General features: G+C 44.9%; 1 protein-coding gene across 1 annotated transcript in view; it reads left to right on the top strand.

Annotated features, from left to right (window-relative positions):
• The window catches only part of CRH (corticotropin releasing hormone), a 75,609-nt gene extending 56,366 nt beyond the window's left edge, over window positions 1-19,243 (top strand). Inside the window, exons 2-3 of the mRNA XM_015097787.4 lie at window positions 17,177-17,356; window positions 18,133-19,243. Of these exons, the coding sequence (XP_014953273.3) occupies window positions 17,177-17,356; window positions 18,133-18,716 (764 nt within the window). The 3' untranslated portion in view covers window positions 18,717-19,243. The remainder of the gene's footprint in view (window positions 1-17,176; window positions 17,357-18,132) is intronic.
• Window positions 19,244-19,528: the final 285 nt, after the last annotated feature.

The following is a 19,528-nucleotide window of genomic DNA, read 5'->3' as shown; positions in this document are numbered from 1 at the left end:
ATATAGACCAATACATCTTCCAACTCTTGTCTTTTCTTGAATTCCTTCTGCAGTAATCACTGCATTCCTAGAAAGTGATTATTTTACTGTTAGCTGCACCCTGCCTTCTAATTTCTGCTATCAAAGGAGAGGACTATAGGAGAAATGAGAAGAGTGGCCTCACTGGGTGCAGGAATGTTTGTCCCTCATCAGGAAGGCTTCAGCTGACTGGAAAATCATGACGTCCTCACATCAGTGGAGGCAGGAGAGAACATCATTGGGGTCACACAGAATAAAGAATGCCTGTTGTCACCCTCGGTTACCCTTGGGTGCTAAATTCAGAGGCAGAACCACAAAACAAAGCCAGGCAAGTGCTGAGACATGGGACCCCCATGCAGCTCAGGCTGAAGGTCCTTGGTCCTGACCCTCTAGCTTGTCCTGTGTTTGATGTTGGAGAGTCACTTAAAATCATCGTCAGTGCCATTCTCGCATGGCCCAGTCTCACATGGTTCTGTGAAAGAAACAGAACTGCAGGTAGCAGGCTCAATCCACTTGCCGGGATGCCCTCCTGGAACCAAGGTCCGCCCAGAGCCTCAAGAAATGCCACGGCTTGAGTCCTTAGGGCATCTTGGTGAACTTGTGCAGGGTAGATGGTCGGAGAGCACAGGGAGTGGGGATCAAAAGGAACTGCGCCCATGTGGACCCTGGTCCAAGCTAGGATGCCCCACCAAGGGGTTCTGCTGGCTCTTGGTGACCCAAGGCACTAGAGGAGGCCAGAAGATAAAGAAGATATCTTGGAGGCCAGAACCCATGCAGAACCAGGTCTGAACTTGGTTTGTCCTATCCAGCACTGCCACATCCCAGACCCTGGAGGGGACTTAGAGCTTCAAAGAGGGCACTCTCAAGGACCAGAGCTCTCCAGGCAGTACTGCTTGCAGGTGTGAAATGTGTTGTCAGTTTATGCATTTCTGGAAATGGCTTTTTGCTCCCTCATCTTTATTTGTTGGATTGAGTATGACATTGAAGGTTGGGTTGAGTATGACATTCCATTTCCACACAGAAACCTGAAGGCCTTTGCTCTGCTGTCTTCAGATCCATTGTAGCTGATGATGAGTGGTCTCCTGCTGGTCAGACTTGTCTTTTAGAGGTACCTTTAAAATTTCTCTTTCCTTCTGAATCATCTTATTATCTTCTCTTTATTGCTGAGGTACCAGGCTTTTGTAACACTGGGTCTAGAGGCATATGCGTGTGCACGTACATGACTTAGGTACTTCCTTGCCTTGGGTGCTTGATTGGCATCTTAATTTGTATACTGATGTCCTTAACTCTTGGAAAATCTCCCGTGATATTTCTTTGATTTCTTCCTCTTGGTTTCCTCTTTGTGTCAGTCTGTAGATTAGATGTGAGGCCTCATGGATTCATCCTCTATATATCTTTCCTTTTCTCTCTCTCTCTTTTTAACATCTCTTTGTTCTGCTATCTGGTCATTTATTAGACTTCATAATCTGTTTGAATTTCAGAGTCATATTTTTATTTTATAATAGTTCGTCTTTGTTAGCTGTTTGTATTTTGCTGGCACAATGACATTTTTACTCTTTCTAGTAATATTAATTAAGAGAATGTTTAAAAGTTAAATTGTGTTTCAAAACGATGTCTGTTCCTTTCAGAGTTGTGTGTTCTGCTTGTTTATCTAGGTCTCTCTCTCTCGTGTTGTAGAGTTTCCTCAGAAGCTCAGTGCTCTTTAGCTACTCCATCATGTATAAGAACCAGTTGATAAGCTGACCCTGAGCTGTGTATGTGGCAGGGAGGAGCAGGTAAAAGGGAAGGAGGCAGTGCTTGCAGGCGGCAGTTCCTCTTCATGTCATCTGAGGAAGTAGGCAACAGTCCTAGGGACCTATAGTTGGCAGACTGAAGGTCTTTTCCCTATGGGTATTCCATTTCTTTGAAAAAGAATCTTCTCATTACTTGTATATTGGGTATATTAGTTTGCTAGGGCTGCCATAACAAAATACCACAGACCGTGAGGCTTACACAACAGAAATCAATTTTCTTACAGTTTAGGAGGCTGGAAGTCCCAGATCAGAGTGTGGGCAGGTTTGGTTTCTCCCATTTCTCTCTCCTTGGCTAGCACATGACCGTCTTCTCACAGTATCCTCTCATGGATTTTCCTCTATGCGGGTGTCTCCCTGGTGTTCCTTGTTCTTCTTCTAAGGGCAGTAGTCCTATTGGATTAGGGCCCACCCTAATGGTCTCACCTTAAGTTAATTGCCTCTTTTAGGGTCCTATCTCTAAAAACAGTCACATGCTAAGGTACTGGGGATTAGAACTTCAGCATATGAACCTTGGGAGGACACAGTGCAGTCCATAGATGGATGTCTGTCAGTCTGCCAGTGAGGAGAGCATTTGGAAGTGTGATGTTAACTCTTGAGTCTAGAGTAGAGTCTCTTAACTTTGGCAGTTTTGACATTGGGGCTTCACCATTTTTTTGTGTGATACCCATACTGGACATCAAAGGGTGTTCATCATCATCTACCCACTAGATGCCAGTCATGACAATCAAAAATGTCTTTAAACATTGACAGATGTCCCTGAGTGTAAAACAAGATCCCCCCCCCCCAGCTGAGAATCAGTCTGTGGATTTCTCCAACCGTTTATTAACAACTGATGTTCCAGAACCCCAGTTTTAATAGACAGATGGCTGTATGTCTTTCTTTCTTTGCTCTAGTCTGTGGCTTCCTCTACTTGTTTGATTAGTCACCACTCCAACCTCTTTTCTCCATCTCCTGGAAGTTTGTTGATGTCCTGTCTCCACAATGGGTTTTCATGCTTAAAGTATCTAGCCTTTTTCCTTCTTTAATATTTTAGGAAGTGTTAGGACAGAGTATAGATGCGCATGGAGGGTCAGTGTATTATATTTAAGTAAAGACTCTCCACCACACCTCCCAGATTATAAATGAGAAAATCAAGACTCTGAGGGAAGAAATAATTTGCAGACAGCTGCATCTAATAATCATAAAAAGACGGGATTGGAATCCTGTTCACTCCCAGTCCAGTGTAATTTCCGTTAACTCTGTTGTTTCAGCATACTTTATTAGTAAACACACCGCCATTCTTCTCAGAGAGCTCTTTCTTTAAAGGAGTAAGTCCTCAACAAATCGTTGGATTTTAAAAAAATAATAAACGGTAGTAACAGCAAGAGTGTTTAGGAGGAACTCTTTACTCCAGACTTTTGAATTTCTCTTGAAAGAAATTAAACTCCAGTATCAGTAAATAAGTGTTTAAAACCGGAAGGGTTGATAGTAGGTGGCTGCTATGCTCCATCCTCCGTTAATTGATTACAGATAAAACACTAGTGTCGCTCATTCATTCATTCTGTTAGTTATTTCCCAAAACTCTCTGGCTGAGAATAAGCCTTGTGATTGTGTGTGTGTGATTCAAGTGCCTTGCTTGTGTCTGTGTGTTGTGAGGGTATGTGATGTCTGTGCATTTCCACGTGGTGTATGTATGTGTGCACTTGCACTGGGCATACTAAATCTGGGTTTGTTCAGAAAGGAAGAAGCAGAATTGTATGGGACTAGTCTAGGGAGAGCACATGCTCATTCAGTGATGTGGGCTTTCATCCCCTGCATCCATAAAACTGTCTGAGGTCTCTTCTAACACCTTGACAGGTGGTGATATGACCCCCGTCCCCCATCACCCCAGTGGGGCTGACAGTCCTGGCAGCCTGCTGCCTGCAGGGCTTCTGCTGCCCATCAAAGTCAGCTCTGATGAGGCTTTCAAAACACCCACGGGTGTCAGGTGTGTGTGAGCTGCACGGCTGGGCCCAGACCCCTCCCAGGAGGGGCTGAGAACTCGGCCCTGTGGAACCACGACCTTGACCAGCTAAAGGCAGTGATCCCTGGGCTGCGGAGCAGAAAGACTGCTGAGGACTGTGAGTCTCCAGGGATCCAAGGAAGAGACAGATGATTGGAGACCAATCTGCCGGGGAGAGTGCAGCCTGGGAGGATGGCGGGCAGGGTTCAGTCATTCTTTTGTCACCGTGTGGGCTAAGTTGCTTCATTTTTTCAAACACTAACTTCTGTGATAGAAGGGACTCCTCCATTACGTTTCTCAGTATCCCCGCTAGGGCCCAGCAGATAGTGGCTGAATCCTGGTTGATTGATTGGAGCGTTCTATTTAGTTTCAGTAGTGCTTGCATGGGGATTTCATCCATTTGTGTATTTAACACACATTTATCAAGTGGCTATTTTGTGTCAAGCATCGTTTTTACTTTAGGTTATTATGACAGTGAACAAAACTGTGTTCGCCATAGTGTCTCTTGTGGAGACACAACGATAAACGCACTAATGACGGTAGATGGCATGTGAGTGCTCAGGAGGACAGGCAGAAAGGGAGTTTAAGTATGCGAGGTGAGCAGGTGAAAAGTTTAGACAGACAGGGTGGTTAGAGAAGGGCTGCGTGAGGATCCATGCCGAGACCAGAAAGATTCCGCGTACTAGGAGATGAGGGCACCTTCTGTTGGGACCACTTAGTAGCGGACCCAGCACATCACTTACAAAGGGGATGTTTTGGTTTGTCTGGTTTTGGCGCAGCATCTTTCTTCACCTCTCAGAGAAGTTCATGTTCTTTGGCTTCTCGCTCTGCCAGTCCCCTCACTGCCCCCTTCTCCCCCACTCCAGTGCCAAGAGCCACCTCCCATCTCCTCAGATGCTTTGAGTCACCAGCATGGGCGCTCGCCTTTCTGCAAGCTTGCTTTAGGGCCCAGTAGTTAAACAGCCATCCTGAACATTGCATCTGCCTCTTCCTACCACTTTATTCTCTTTTTTCTCTTTTACCTCAAAATGTTTTGGAAAAATGGTCCTCACTTACTGTCTTGATTTCTGCTTCTCAACCCATTGCTAGATGGCTTTCTTGTAAACACTAGCTTACCCTTGGGAGGATTTCTGTGCAAATTATAATTCTGATTGCTTAGCCTCAAACCACCTCTGTAGATGCTGCTTTGGGAACCTCAGGCCAGGAGTCGGCCAACTCTCTCTTCTCTGTAATCTGAGTCTTGCTGGGAGGGAGCAGTAGGGGGAGACCAGCAGATGGGGGGACAGGAAGGGCTTGCTCTTCCCTGCTGCTTGCTGTTTTGGTTAGTACCTCCACAGCAGCAACCCCACATGCCAGACGTGGCAGTTGGGTCCAGTGTCCTCCTTTTGCCAGCACCCCAGAGCCCCCTCTTGACTTCATCCTCAGAGGTCCCAGCTCCTGCTCTTCTGGGTCCACCCTCCTGGTTCTAAGGCACCAGCCAAGTGGGACCCTTCCCCTGAGTCCAGCTCTCTGAGATCCCTCTGAGCTGCAGAGGGGGCAGCACCCAGCTCTGGCAGGAGGGGGCCTCTTCTCCAAGGCTCTGGATCCCAGCGACTCCCATCTCTGCCCTTGGTTCCCTGGTGCTCAGGGAGATCATTGCTTTTGTAGTTAACAGTCTCTGTCTTTTCTCCATGTTCCCTTTCGCCTTTTCAGCTCTAACTCCTGTTAACCTGATTCTTTATATTAAATTTTCTCTGTTGAAATAACTAGTGTGGTTTCTCTTCTGCTAACTAGACCCTGACTGATACAGCCACCAAAAGGCTGTCAAACTGATTGGATTTCTCCCAGTCCTTACACCGTGGCACTCCTGTGCAGCATTTTGCTTTTCTGGCTTCCTCTCCTTCGAGACCTCAGCTCTACCCCTTGCCTGGCCTCATGGTACTATTTTTTTCTGGATGATCCTTCTTGCTCTTGAATTAGCCCTTGTCAGTCTCCCCCGTGATCTCCAGCTGCCCCTTATCCTGGTTTTCTCAGGTCCCTCGTCTCGTCCTGCTCCCCCTGGGCCATTCCAAGCCACAGTTTCTACCTCTTGCTGAGGATTCCAGTTCTCCAGCCTTGCCCATTCTCCCCTGTTGGCTCATATCCCTACATATTCTTGCCTGAACATCCCCTGGCTCTTCAATATCAATGTTTCCCAAGTTAATCTAGCCATCCTCTCATCCCAGACTATCCTGCTGCGTTTACCATCTGTCTCATCGCCCAGGACAAAATGATGGGATTCATTTGGACTTCCTCCTCTGTCCCACACCCTGCCTTTTCTCACATTTAATGTCTCTCCAGGCCACGGCTTCCACCTCGAGCCCCTGTCATAGTTGAGACAGTGAGAACAAATCCTACGCACTTCCTGTTTCAGAGCCATGCTGAGGACTTTGCACACAACTCAATCCTCACAGTATAACTCTATGAGGTGAGGTCTACTAGTAGCCCCATTTCACAGATGAAGAAACTGAGGCATGAAAGGTTACATGACCTACCCAGTGACACAACTAGGAAGTCGCAGGGCTGGGATTTGAATTGGAGAAGACTTTCTGACAGGCTGTCTGACAGCTTCTGAGGCACTGTGGACAGATCCAAGCTTGCCTGCATTGATTGTAGGGTTTCTCACTGGTGTCTTCTCCAGCGCTGGGCCCAGCACACAGCAAGCACCCAAAGCATTCCTTATCATAATCATTTTACATGATATCCGTGAGGTCCAGGTAGCCTGAGTGTATTCTCTGAAATAACACATCTTTCCTTGTCATCTCCCTGTTAAAATCTCACTGACTCCCCATTAGCCCAAGATCACATGTCCGATTCCGAGTCCTTTGGAGCTTGCCCTTATCGACTGGCCTCTCTTACGTTGCCTTGGGGCTCTTTCCTCTCTCTATACTTTCGCTCAGTACAGGAAACTGCCTGTCATTCCTGGCATACTGAATCATCCTTCTAGCTCTGCTTCTTTTCCCTCTGAGGCTGTCTTGTCTGCAGTGACCACCCTTCCTCTGCTTGTTGGCCATTCCTGCTCTTCCTTCCAGTTTCATCTCAGGTATTGCCTGCTCTGGGGAGCTCTTCTTGACCCCTCCCTGCCCCCTCCCCCCATCAGTGTGGACTGCCTTCTGTCTGCATAGAGCACTCACCGTGCATGTCATTGTTGCTAACATGTCTTCCTTGGTGGGCAGTGAATATCCCAAGGGCAGCAGGGGTTTTCCTTGTTCATTTTCATCTCGAGCACCAACCGCGGAGGTGGGACATAGTAGATGCTCAGGAAATACTCTAGGGACGAGTGAGAACTGTTCTCAGTCCTCTCTGGCCAGTTGAGTTCAGTGGTTAGAAACCTGAATGGGGGCCTCACTCAGAGCACACGTGTATCAGCTGCAGGACACAACCCCAGGGTTGTGTCACAGAGTAAGAAGTCTGCGTTAGGCTGAAGTTGACAGGGTGGTCTTGACTGCCCAGCAGGCCCCAGGATAATATCGGAAAACTCTGACCAAGCAGTGTGACCTGCTCTTGGCTCTGAGAATCCTACCAAATGGTGGGGAAAGAAGAAGCAAGACTCGCAGCAAAGGCAGCGTGCTAATCAGCCACCGTGTCTTGTCTCATGTTGTGAGAAAAAAGAATCATGCAAATGTTGTATAATTGTTTGTCTTCATTATGGGAGCTTGTTCCTTACTTCATTATGCACAGAATTTGCAAGTTGCTTTCTGCCTTCCTCCCACTTCAAAAAGCTGATTTGAAATTTCAGTAAAGGTGCATATCAATTAGCAGGATGATAGAGCAAATATTAATTTGGAAATTGATGTGAAGCATAAACATCAACCTATAACTTCCATTATAGAATGAGAAACTACACAGATGTTTTCAAGGCCCAGAGACATGGAGAGGTGGGAACCTATTTTGGGGTCCCGGGTAAGCACACTTTTTAGTCTGTGCCTGAGTGCTCAGTCGTATCTGACTCTTGGTGACCCCATGAACTGCAGCTTCTGTATCCACGGGATTTCCCAGGTGAGAACACCAGAGTGGGCTGCCATTTATTAGTAGATTGTCTGAATTGCTCTAGGAATGGCAGCAAAGGATGGACAGAAGGGAATATTTGGCATAGTTTATAAAGAAGAGGTGTGAGGATTAAAATTAAGGAGAAAAACCAAAAGCAAACAGCAGAATGACTGTGTGTAATGCCTGGGTAAGTTTCCAAGGCTGTTGGCGCTGAGCTTAGGCATTTGGGGTAGTGTTCTCGTTTGTGTGATGTGTGCCTTAACAGTGTGATAGTCCTCAGTCACATCTAGCACTTGGTGCTGAGGAAGGAGACAGCTAAGGAATAGGGCATAAATACGGTGCTGGTACCCTCAGAAGCATGTGTCGACACCCCACCCCTTCCCAGAGCTCCTGGGAGTCCTGAACGAGAGGAATGGGATAGAGAAGAGGAGCTCTTCAGGATCCCAGGATCCCTCCACATACCAGCTGGGGGACATCAGCCAAGTTACCGGCCCATTCTGAGCTTCCGCTTCTGCATCTATGGAATGTGGAAATAACATCTCCTTCTCCGTAGGGTTCCAGTGAGGATTAGAGATGAAGAGGGCAGTGCTTCTATAAGTGTAAACAAGAGAAACCATGATTAGGGATGGGGGTCCCTGTGGCACTGTGCTGTCTGGTCAGGAGCCGCCCCCCAGGATTAGACAGGAAGTAGGACAGGAAGGAAACAGCAACTCAAGAGAGAAACCCAGACAACCCAGCTTCAGGGGTTTGCTGAAGAGCCTCCTCATTCCTTATCTCCACAGAAAAAGCCCTGTGAAAATTTCAAGTGCCCAGGGAGATGGCTTTTAAGAAAGCACTGAAAGATCCAAATAGATTTGTGCATTTTCTAAATTTAGACCAGTGGAGAGACATACTGTTTGTGCTTGAAAGGTGTAAACATTAAGAAAAAGTAAAAGGAAATTGAAAGGCTTCTCAGAGTATCTGGTGGAACAGGCTGGTCTGAAGCTGGCCACGCCTGTGCTGATGCCACTCCCTCCCACCCTCTCTCCCATCTGGGAAAAGGGGGACCCCTCCAGGGCTTGATCAGGGAGAGAGATAAGATGAACAAAAGAGATTTTTAAATGTATCATGAATGACTATTTGCTATTGCCTGATCTTAGAGCAGAGACTACAAATGGAATGATAGTAAGGTTCCCCAGAAGCAATTAGGGCGTAGAGAGAAGAAAAAATGAATCCTCCGTCACTGTGCCTTGTTATCCAGGTCTCATCTGGAGACCCTGACAGGTCTATAGCCACTTGTGGGGTAATGGAGGCTCCTACCAGGAAGAGAGGGACTTCCTGATCCTGGAATGGAAAAGAGAAGTATATATCCTTGTATTTTTATATTAGTTATCAATGTCAATGGTTGTTTTTAACCCCTCTTTAAGATGCAGAGTACCCCTGTGAGTGCACCTACTTTCAGTTAAATCAGTAAATGATTAGGTTAAGAATAAGTTAAGTTTCAACACAGAAATAGTCCTTAAGCCAGCAGACATTAAGTAGAGAGTCCTCAGCCAGGGAATATTGCTATTCCTAAGTAAAAAATGTACCTTTGTTTGAAAAGACTGAGAGGACCCTGAAATGCAGATTGCAAAGTGAAAGAAAGGGTTTCTTTCTGAAAGGGTTTCAGTTTGAAAAGGGAACATGTTGCATGATTCCAGCCTTATGTCATTCTGGAGCAGGCAAAACTATAGGCACAGGGGATTTTTAGGACAGTGACATGATTCTGTGTGATGTAGTCCTGTGGATATTTGCCATTGTGCATTGATCAAAACTCACAGAATGTACAATACAAAGTGAACCCAAAGTAGACTGTGGACTTCAGTTAAAAATAGTGTATCAGTATTGGTTCATCAGTTGTAACAAATGTTCCACATCAGTACAGGATGTTGATAATAGGACTTGTGGACACAGAGGAGGAGGAGAGGGGTGGGTTAACTCCGGGAGCTGGTGATGGACAGGGAGGCCTGGTGTGCCGTGGTCCATGGGGTCACAAAGAGCTGGACACGTTTGAGCAACTGAACTGAACAGTAAGGAGGGTTGAGGGGAGAAAGAGTATATGGGAATTCCTTGTACTTTCTACTCAATTTTTCTATAAACCTGAAACTGCTTTTAGGAAATTAAGTCTATTAATTAAAAAAAATTTTTTTAGATCAGCTGGATATCAAAAAGCCTCCAGTATTAGAAGAAGAAAAACTTGATGATTATACTTATTATATTTTGTTAATAGACCTGTATCAAGCCTAATAAATACCGGACATATTTCTAGGCTCTGAGGAGCTGAGACTGGATGGAAACACCTTCTTCAACTGAAACAGCAGCCAGGTCATTAGCCGAGCAACAGATGCAGTGTTCACTGAATGCTTCTTATATTCTGTCTCATTTCACTCCACAGCCCTACAAGGAGAAAATAGAGAAACTGGCATTTTAGAATGATTTGACAAGTAAGTGTGGAAATTTTAAATACAGGTCCAAGATCACCCAGCTTGGAAGTAATAGAGTAAAAACTGTATTGAGGTAATGTGACAGCTACCATACTCAGAAATCTAGTGTATCTCCTTAGGAAGAGAGAGTCAGGTGAATGCTTTATTCTGTTTGCAAGGCTTCTTTCTTAGTGAAATCTTCATATAAAGACACTAGGATGAATAACTTTATAAAAAAGAAATCAGATCTAGTATTCTGCCTCAAAAGTCTGCATAACTCTTTTTATAAAAGAAATCTATCAGATTATATAATTTTACTTCTCTTTGAAAATTAAAAAAAAAATCCCTTCATCGCAATTATTGTTGTTGCTGGGAAGATAAAAGTACATTAGCACAAGGCAGAACTTCACAGCTATTAAGAATTAAAGTACAAAGAAAACAAGTTGGAAAATGAAATGGAGCTCAAGTATGTATCTATATTTAACTTTATATGAATAGGAACATTAAACTTCACTGCAGCTTGAGGCTGTTAAATCTTTTCCATTATCCTGAGAATGCTGTTGTTCAGATCATTTCCAAATTTTATGCAAAAGAGAAAAGTGAATGTAGCAAATCAGACAGATCCTTTCTTTCCCACACATAGGTTTCATACAACCCTCTTTTCAAGGGCTCGTTGACTTAGAGTTATGAGACCACCTTGAACTGAGGTAGCCTTTCTCTCTTTTTTAAAATGTTTATTTTAAACATTGTGATGGGTCTCAGTTGCAGCATGTGGGATTTTCATTGCAGCATTCGGGATCTTAAGTTGCAGTGTGCGAGATCTAGTTCCCTGACCAGGGTTTGAACCCAGGCCCCCTGCATTGGGATTGTGGAGTCTTAGCCACTGGACCACCGGGGAAGTCTCAGCCTTTCTTTTAGGTAGGATATACGTAGTCAGTCTCTGAGAACCAACACACAGCCTGTGTAAACAGTGTACTAGAAGTTACAAAGAAGTGGGAAGTGAGCTCACAACAAGCTGCAAGACAGATTAACAAGCACACACACATGAAAAATTAACTGTAGATTTCACATTGGAAGCTAACATCACATTTCCCACAGATGGCTGACAAAAGCCTTGGGAGATGAATAGAGCCTGTAGCAAGGTTCACCAAAGGTCTGAAACCACAGCCAGTAGCTTTGAGATCCACAGCTCCTGAGTACTGGCTGCCTGTCTCTGTCTACCCCTGCAGCTCTTGTTACCTACTGCGTCTTGAATAATCAAATTTCCTTTTGGAAGAAACTTGACATCGCCAACTGCAATTTGTCTAAGAAACTTCTGCCTTTTCACACCCAAAGAAGGTCCTCCTTTGCAAGGTGGGCTCACAGATTTCCCTGGGCTAAATTACTGTAGAGACCAACTCCTTTCCCTGACCGGGAAGTGCAAACAGTCTGTTACATGAGTAGCAAGGGAAGGCTCAGCAGCTCCTTTCTGTAAAATGACCCCTCCCTGGCAGGTGATCCTCAGAAATACTGGAAATAGACTTGTGTCCATACTCTGAAACACTCTCTTCAAGGGTGAAATGTGTCATTTGAAATTATCCCCCTAGAAGAAGTAAAATATTAGCAGCTTTAATCATGGACTTAAATATGGATGGTAAAGAAAGAAAGTGTAGCTGAACTCAAAATGTCTTCGCTTATTGCATCTCCCAACTTGTCTCAGAATGAATGAACATGCTCTGTGGTCAAATATACCTGGCAGAGGCTGAAGACTTGGGGATTTACACTAGAGAATAAAGTTTTTTAAACACTAGAAAATTTTGCAGTAAAAAATGTGTTTAACTTTCCTGTAAATAGAGACTTCCTGGTGGTCCAGTGGCTAAAGACTCCAAGCTACCAACGCGGGGGGCCTGGGTTCCATCCCTGGTCAGTTCCCAGATGACAGAACTAAGATTTCACATGCCACAACTAAAAGTTCCAGGTGACTCAACTAAGACCAGGCACAGCCAAGTAAATGAAAACTTTAAACAGCCCCTCATTTTTCTCCCATTGTAACACTGGTAACATTCCTAGGAGGGTTCTTTGGCAAAAATTTCCTTAGAGTCAAGAAATGTTCATGAATATAAATACCTAATTAGGATGCTGAGTTGATGGATTTCTTTCTTATGACCAACTGTATTGTAAGATGATTAGTTCCTGCAAATTGCCCTTCATGACAGAAAGTTCACACACATCCTCTCACTGCCCTCCATCCATTATCTGGAGCCTAAAACAGAGAATCTGATGTATTACGATGTAAATAGAAAGGTCAGTCATGTCTATCAAGACAAGGGCTTGTTAGAGAAGCAGAAACCTGTCCCCTTTTCAGTGCTCTGAGTCATCTCCCCAGGGTCAGTTACTGCCTAACTTCTGGAAAGATAAAGGGACAGACAACAAACATTGGGAATGGTAACATTCCATTTTCTGAGGGAAGGAGGTAAGGCACCCAGGGACGATTTTTGGCTGCTGATTGTTGACTTATGGGGAAACGAAAGGAAGCCTTACCATCACCAGCCTTGGGACAGGAGCGTGGTTGCCCACAGTTAGTGTCCTGGGCTCCTGGAACGATCCACAGGAGACCCTGCCACTGTCCTGTACAGCTCCCGCCACCACTGGCATGTGATGCTCATTCTATAGGGGCCCAGCAGTAATGACCCAAAGACCATAACTCATTTGCCCACTTCCTTGCCCCTCCAATTTACTCTGCACACTGCATTTCAGGAAGTCTTCTGAAATGCAGTCATGTTTACCAACACACATCCCCAGACACTGCCCTGAGACTTCATTTAAGTGTTAGCATAAACCCCAGATGAAGAGAACACGGTAAAGACTGTAAGGAGGTGGGCGGGATTAATAATCTTCTGAAATGAGGAGAGCAGGAAAGATGAAGCGGTGTCTGAAGAAGCAAGGAAGAGGAAGTGGCTGTAAAGGGTTTGCAAAAGGTCGGCTGAGGAAGGGGAGCTGAGGATATGGAGTGGTTACTGAGGAAACGAGTGGGAGTATTCCTCCAGCCAGTTAACTTTTAAGTTTCTAAGAGGATTAGGAGGAATTGTTGTTAGGCAGAAATTCACAATTAGGAACACAGTCTTAATACAATTACATGAAATGTATGCACTCAGAGAAAAGTCTCAAAGAAAACAACAAAATATTAAGGAGACTATATATTCTGGAATGTGAGGGATTTTGTATTCTACTTTATACTTTTCCAATTTTTGTAAGTCTCCTGTAAGGAGGATGAATGGCTTTGATAATCAGAATAGATTAGTAAAAGTTACAGTTACTGGTGAAGCAGTTAGATATTTGTGCTGTTTGAGGTCCTTTCCCTAGTGCTACCTATGGAAGTTATAATTACCAAACTACCTATCCACCCTTGGCATTTTTAAAGGCTGTCATTGGAGATGGTAGATTCATTTCAGCAAATGTTTCAGTTAACAAATCTGGAGATTGTCTTCATTTGCTATGAACTTGCTAATAGAAGCATGTGTTGGGATCTCCTCAAAGTCAGGGAGATGCAGACAGCAGAAATATGCCCAGCAGGTATCTATTATTCCTAATATTTCATTACTCACTGAACTGCTGTGCCATGCCTTTAAAAATTTAACTATACCCTATAATATGTTCTTATTGAAAAATATGGTTGGAAGCATGAAGTAATCCCTATTTTGTGCCCATGTTTCTTGGCTAGTTTTTAGGCTCTGAAAGCATTTAAGTTGGTTCTCCAGTGATTCCTTTGAAGAATTTATTCCTACATGTAACATTGAATCTTTTTTACAGACTTGGCTATTTAGTTTTCTGTATATGTAAGTCCTCTTGCAGTATGTTATTTCTGCAATCACACATTTGTATCATTAATTTGAGAACCACATAAGCTCTATACTTTATCAAAAGATGTCTTTTTTCCAAGGTAAACTAAGGTGGAAAAATCAAATGAATGCATCTTAAGTTGGCAGTGCATTTGAAAACCTCATGTTACAGTGATGAGATTCAGCTGAACGGTACACTGCAGTGCGTGCACAGAGGTTGGGGCCTGGGGAATCAACATGCTCAGGGCATCTTTGTGCTCTCTTGCCTTAGGTGATTTATTAATATACGGAAAGTCTGAGAAAAGGTAACTCAGGATTAGTGTGTGAACATGTTGCTTCACTTAGATTCATCTTCTCATTTTAATTTATTCTTGCGTCTCTACTGGAAAAGGAAGTTCAAAGGGTATTGTGATATTATGGAGATAATACAGGTGGGTAGTCAAAGGAATGAGTTCTAATTGTGACTTTTATCACAAGCTGAGTGACTTCACGTAAGTCACTTAACCTTTCTGGCTCTCGTTAAAACCAAATGATTTCTTCCAGTCATTTCTGATGTGAATGCTCAGTGATTTGGTGAGATCTAACTTTTGGTTAAATTGTGGTGAGTAGGGATTACTCTGCACAACTCCTCCACTGAGATCTAGGCCTTCTATTCCTCACCCCTAGTGAGAGCCACTGTTCCCAACCAACTACCTGCTCAAGGAAAATCTCACAGCAAGGATTCAGCAGTGTTGAGGGAGCTATACTAAATCAGCATCCTCCATATGGCCAAAGAGGAGAGAGATCTCAGAAGGTCTGGGGCCAGTCAAAGCCTGGAATAAGCTGGCTCTTCAGTGGGGCTTCCCTGGTGGCTCTGATAGTAAAGAATCCACCTGCAATGCAGGAGACATGGGTTCAGTCCCTGGGTTGGGAAGATACCCTGGAGAAGGAAATGGCAACCCACTCCAGTATTCTTACCTGGGAAATCCCCTGGCGGGCTTCAGTCCATGGGATCACAAAGAATCAAACATAACTGAGCAGCCAACACTTTCACTGTCTCTGCAGGAACCTCCCAAGTCTTCCCAACTAAACCTGTGGTCTTTCCCTTTCTTAGTTCTACTTCTGTATTTGTTTACCTCAACTTCCCCTTCCAAACCGATTTTCACCTTCAGATCGATACCCAAGCTGAAATATGTCAGTGGGGACAGAGAAAGATTATTTTCTTAGCAACATAAAACACAGTTTCCTTCTAAAAGCTCAGCTAGTTTTTATAATTATGATCTTCTGTAACAACTCACATCTTCCCCCGAAGACATGTTTCTTTCTCTGTTCTCTTATGTCAAAAGTCCATTCCGTAGTACAGTGATCCAACTATGCACTGACTTCTCTGGAAACAGCCAGAATTTTTTTCTTTTTACCTTCCTTTTGTTTCTTGGAGCAATTGTGAATTAGTATAGACTCAAAACTGGAAGTTGAAATATGCATTATATCATTTGTCATGTTAGCTACAAAGGAATAAGCAGAGGTAACCAGAAATGAGGAACAGGAAATTTCTGATAAACAACTTTGATGGTTATCTAGACGCTGAATTGAATCATAGACACTAGAGTTTGGAATTGCATTTTGAATTGCAGAATATATTGGGCTTCCCAGGTGGTTCAGTGGTGAAGAACCTGCCTGCCAATGCAAGAGATATAAGGGATGCAGGTTCAATCCCTGGGTTGGGACGATCGCCTGGAGAAGGAAATGGCAACCCCCTCCAGTATTCTTACCTGGAAAATCCAATGGACAGAGGAGCCTGGCAGGCTACAGTCCACAAATTTACCAAAGAGTCAGATACAACTTAGTGACTAAACAACAAACAAAATTTGCACAATTAGAGGTTAACAACCTCACACCTATGTGATATCAGTTTATTTTGAAATATTAGTGTGGTTTTATAGGCATTCAATTCTGTGGTAGTGCCAGAGAGCATTTATGTATTTATCAGGTTCCCATGTAGCACATTTGAATTTAGAAAAAGAAATAATTAAAACAACAACAACCTGGGTACTCCTGATATGGGCACTGTCATGGATGTTAATAGTATTTGGAAGTAAAATGAATGAGATTATCATTTTTACAGGCTCAACATTCATCAGTGAAAACATGTAACTGATAAATTCAGCCCTACAATCAAGCAGTTTAAGTCTTTCTCAATATAGAATGGGAAGTTAGAATGGATGCTTCTGTCATTGGGCTTGCATTAAGGAGACCAGATAAAAAGATTGTTTACCTCAGTTACCTCTTACTGCCCCTTTCTCTAATTTAGGAACAGAAAGGTCCGCAGTTAATTTGAGATTCTGAGAGAAGAGAACAAGGAGGAACAGTGAGATTCTGGGAAAACCTTAAAATCTTTGCTGCACCCCTCACTGATTCTGGTTTCTGCCTCTTCATCATGGGAGTAGCTCTTGCATCATTTAAAAACTTGAGCAGTGTTTCAAGAGACTTCTTGATCTTACCTCTGCAGACTCATAATTTCTTTATCTGTTCTTGGGAGGATAAAGCATCTAGAGCTTTAAAAGCTGGATGTCCCTGCAATCCCATCTCCTTGTTCTTCATTCTTTTCCAGGCAGAAAGTTAATGGGGCATTTTGTCTCTAGCAGAGGGATATTTTCAGATGCTGAGGAGTTGCCTGGCACAGCAGGTCAGAGGAGTTAGGTGGGAGAAGGGAGAGAAGTGTCCAGAGTTACCCCCATCACAGGACTGTGTGTTGATAGACTTCCCTTCCCCTTCTCTCCCCTCCCATTCACTCTCTTTTCTGACCTTCCCTTTGGCCTTTCCTAGTAAGAGGCCAGTATGTCTTCACACTTGGGAAATCTCATTCAAGAATTTTTGTCAATGGACAAGTCATAAGAAGCCCTTCCATTTTAGGGCTCTTTGACGTCATCAAGGAGGCGATAAATATCTGTTGATATAATTGGATGTGAGATTCAGTGTTGAGATAGCAAAAATTCTGCCCCTCGTTCCCGGGCAGGGCCCTATGATTTATGCAGGAGCAGAGGCAGCGCGCAATCCAGCTGTCAAGAGAGCGTCAGCTTATTAGGCAGATGCTGCGTGGTTTCTGAAGAGGGTCGACACTATAAAATCCCCTTCCAGGCTCTGGTGTGGAGAAACTCAGAGCCCACGTCCGTGGAGAGACAGAACAGGAAGAGAAGAGGAAAAGAACAGAGTGGGAAGAGAAAGGAGAAGGGAAGAGAATCCCTGAAAAAAAAGCCCCAGAGACTTTCTCTGCAGAGAAGCGCTGCGCCTCGCTCACCTGCAGAAGCACCTCGGAAGGTAGGGAGCGCCTAGACGGAACTGCGCCTCCAACTTTGCACTGCCTGAGCTGCCAGGGTGTGCGCCGTGCTGCCGGCTGTTCCTAGGCGTGTGTGTGTGTGCGTGTGTGTGTGTGTGTGTGTGTGTGTGTGCGCGCGCGCGCGCGCGTTTGTGCGCGCCCGTGCCACAGGATTCCGATAGATAGTAGCTGAGATGCTACTAAAAGCAAACTTAGACGGCTGCTCAGCATTACCTGAACTGGCCGTTATTCCTTGCTGTCTGTGTAAACGAGCCCCCATCCATCCCGACCACCGAGAGAACCAAGGGCAGGGATGGGAAAAGAGGAAGGAGAGGCAGCAGTTCTCAGTTTGGAGAAAAATGCTGAAACATCCGGAAAGGGTGGTGGTGGGGTCGCGGGGAGGGGGAAATGTTTAGAGCCCTTGAGACCACGAATTTGCAGGTCTTCTTTAGAGGCCGGGGAATTGGTCTGGGGGAATCGTTAGACAGGGGACTCGGGGACCCTCCCTAGGTGAGTCTTGTAAGGAGAGTCGCTCCAGCCTGGAGCGGGACTGAGCCTTGCCGCGCCCTGCCCTTCCAAGCTGCTCCCCTTCTTGGTCTCACTCCAGCTCTGGAAGTCCTAATTCGGGCGCTTCAGCACTACGGACAGCACCCCACCCACGCCGGGAGCTGGGTCTGTGGGTGTCGTCCTGCGGGAAACTCCCAGTGGAGCTTAACTCTGATAATTCTCTTTTTTCCTCTCTTTTTCCGCCCTCTGCCCGCCTCTGTACCGCAATCAGCGCCCCCTAACATGCGACTGCCGCTGCTCGTGTCCGTGGGCGTCCTGCTGGTGGCTCTGCTGCCCTCCCCGCCATGCAGGGCCCTCCTCAGCCGGGGGCCCATCCCGGGTGCCCGGCAGGCATCGCAGCACCCCCAGCCCCTGAGTTTCTTCCAGCCGCTGCCGCAGCCCCAGGAACCCCAGGCTCTGCCCACCCTACTCCGCGTTGGGGAGGAATACTTCCTCCGCCTGGGTAACCTCGATGAGACCCGGGCTGCTCCCCTCTCTCCCGCCGCATCGCCTCTCGCCAGCAGAAGCAGCAGTCGCCTTTCTCCGGACAAGGTGGCCGCCAACTTTTTCCGAGCGCTGCTGCAGCCCCGGCGCCCACTCGACAGCCCAGCAGGTCCCGCGAAACGCGTCACGGAGAACGCCCTCGGCAGCCGCCAGGAGGCGCCAGCCGCCAGGAAGAGGCGATCCCAGGAACCTCCCATTTCCCTGGATCTCACCTTCCATCTCCTCCGAGAAGTCTTGGAAATGACCAAGGCCGATCAGTTAGCGCAGCAAGCTCATAGCAATAGGAAACTGTTGGACATTGCTGGGAAATGAAACGGTGCGTTTGGCTAAAAATATTCTGTATTTAGCACAAAAGTGAATTTAAAAATCTAAAAATTAAAAAATAAAAATACAGTATTCTATACCATAGCATTGGTCTGATACCATTTGTTTATTTTTATATAGATTGAGATGTAGAGGATGTACAGCAAGAGCGCCCAGACTCCTTAATTAGCATGCACACAGTGTATTCATATGCAGTAACGGCGACAATATGTAATTTGCATCCTATACTTCTAGTTTCTACTTCCAGGTGTCTTTAACAGTGTTTTATAGAGAGTATAGACCCAGGGGAAAATGTTTTGAAGAAGTAGACATAAGTCACCATACTGATTTTATTGTGCTTTGAGCTAAAAAGAATATCATTCTCTAGGGTGGGTGAGACAAAAATATGTAAGCTCTTTGAACCAACTTTTCCTTGTAAACCTTTCAGTAATAAAACATCTTTCCAATTCTTGATCAATTTGGCTCTGTAAGAGAATGCTGAATATTTATATTTCTAATAAAAGCTGCAAAGGTAATCACGACTTTATTTTTCCTCTCCAATGCTCACAGGGGAAAACTGAGCTCCTTACTTCCTCCAAATTGACATCAACACAAGAATAAACAAAACTCCTGGCATTTTTATTTTCTGCTAAAACCACAAACATATGTTGATGGCTTTCACAAATCCTGCAACTACCTTGGGCTCATCTCTGCACTTCGGATTACCCCTCTGAGGTTGAGTTCAAGAATTTAGAAAGTTGTTTACAGTTCTGAGGCTTGGTAATTCTATAAATGAAATGTTGATTCATAACATAAATAAC

The sequence above is a fragment of the Ovis aries genome, chromosome 9 (genome assembly GCF_016772045.2).
Source record: "Ovis aries strain OAR_USU_Benz2616 breed Rambouillet chromosome 9, ARS-UI_Ramb_v3.0, whole genome shotgun sequence".
In the NCBI taxonomy this organism is placed as follows: domain Eukaryota; kingdom Metazoa; phylum Chordata; class Mammalia; order Artiodactyla; family Bovidae; genus Ovis; species Ovis aries.
The sequence above is the reverse complement of the archived record's forward strand: the minus strand, read 5'-3'. Positions and strand labels throughout refer to the sequence as shown.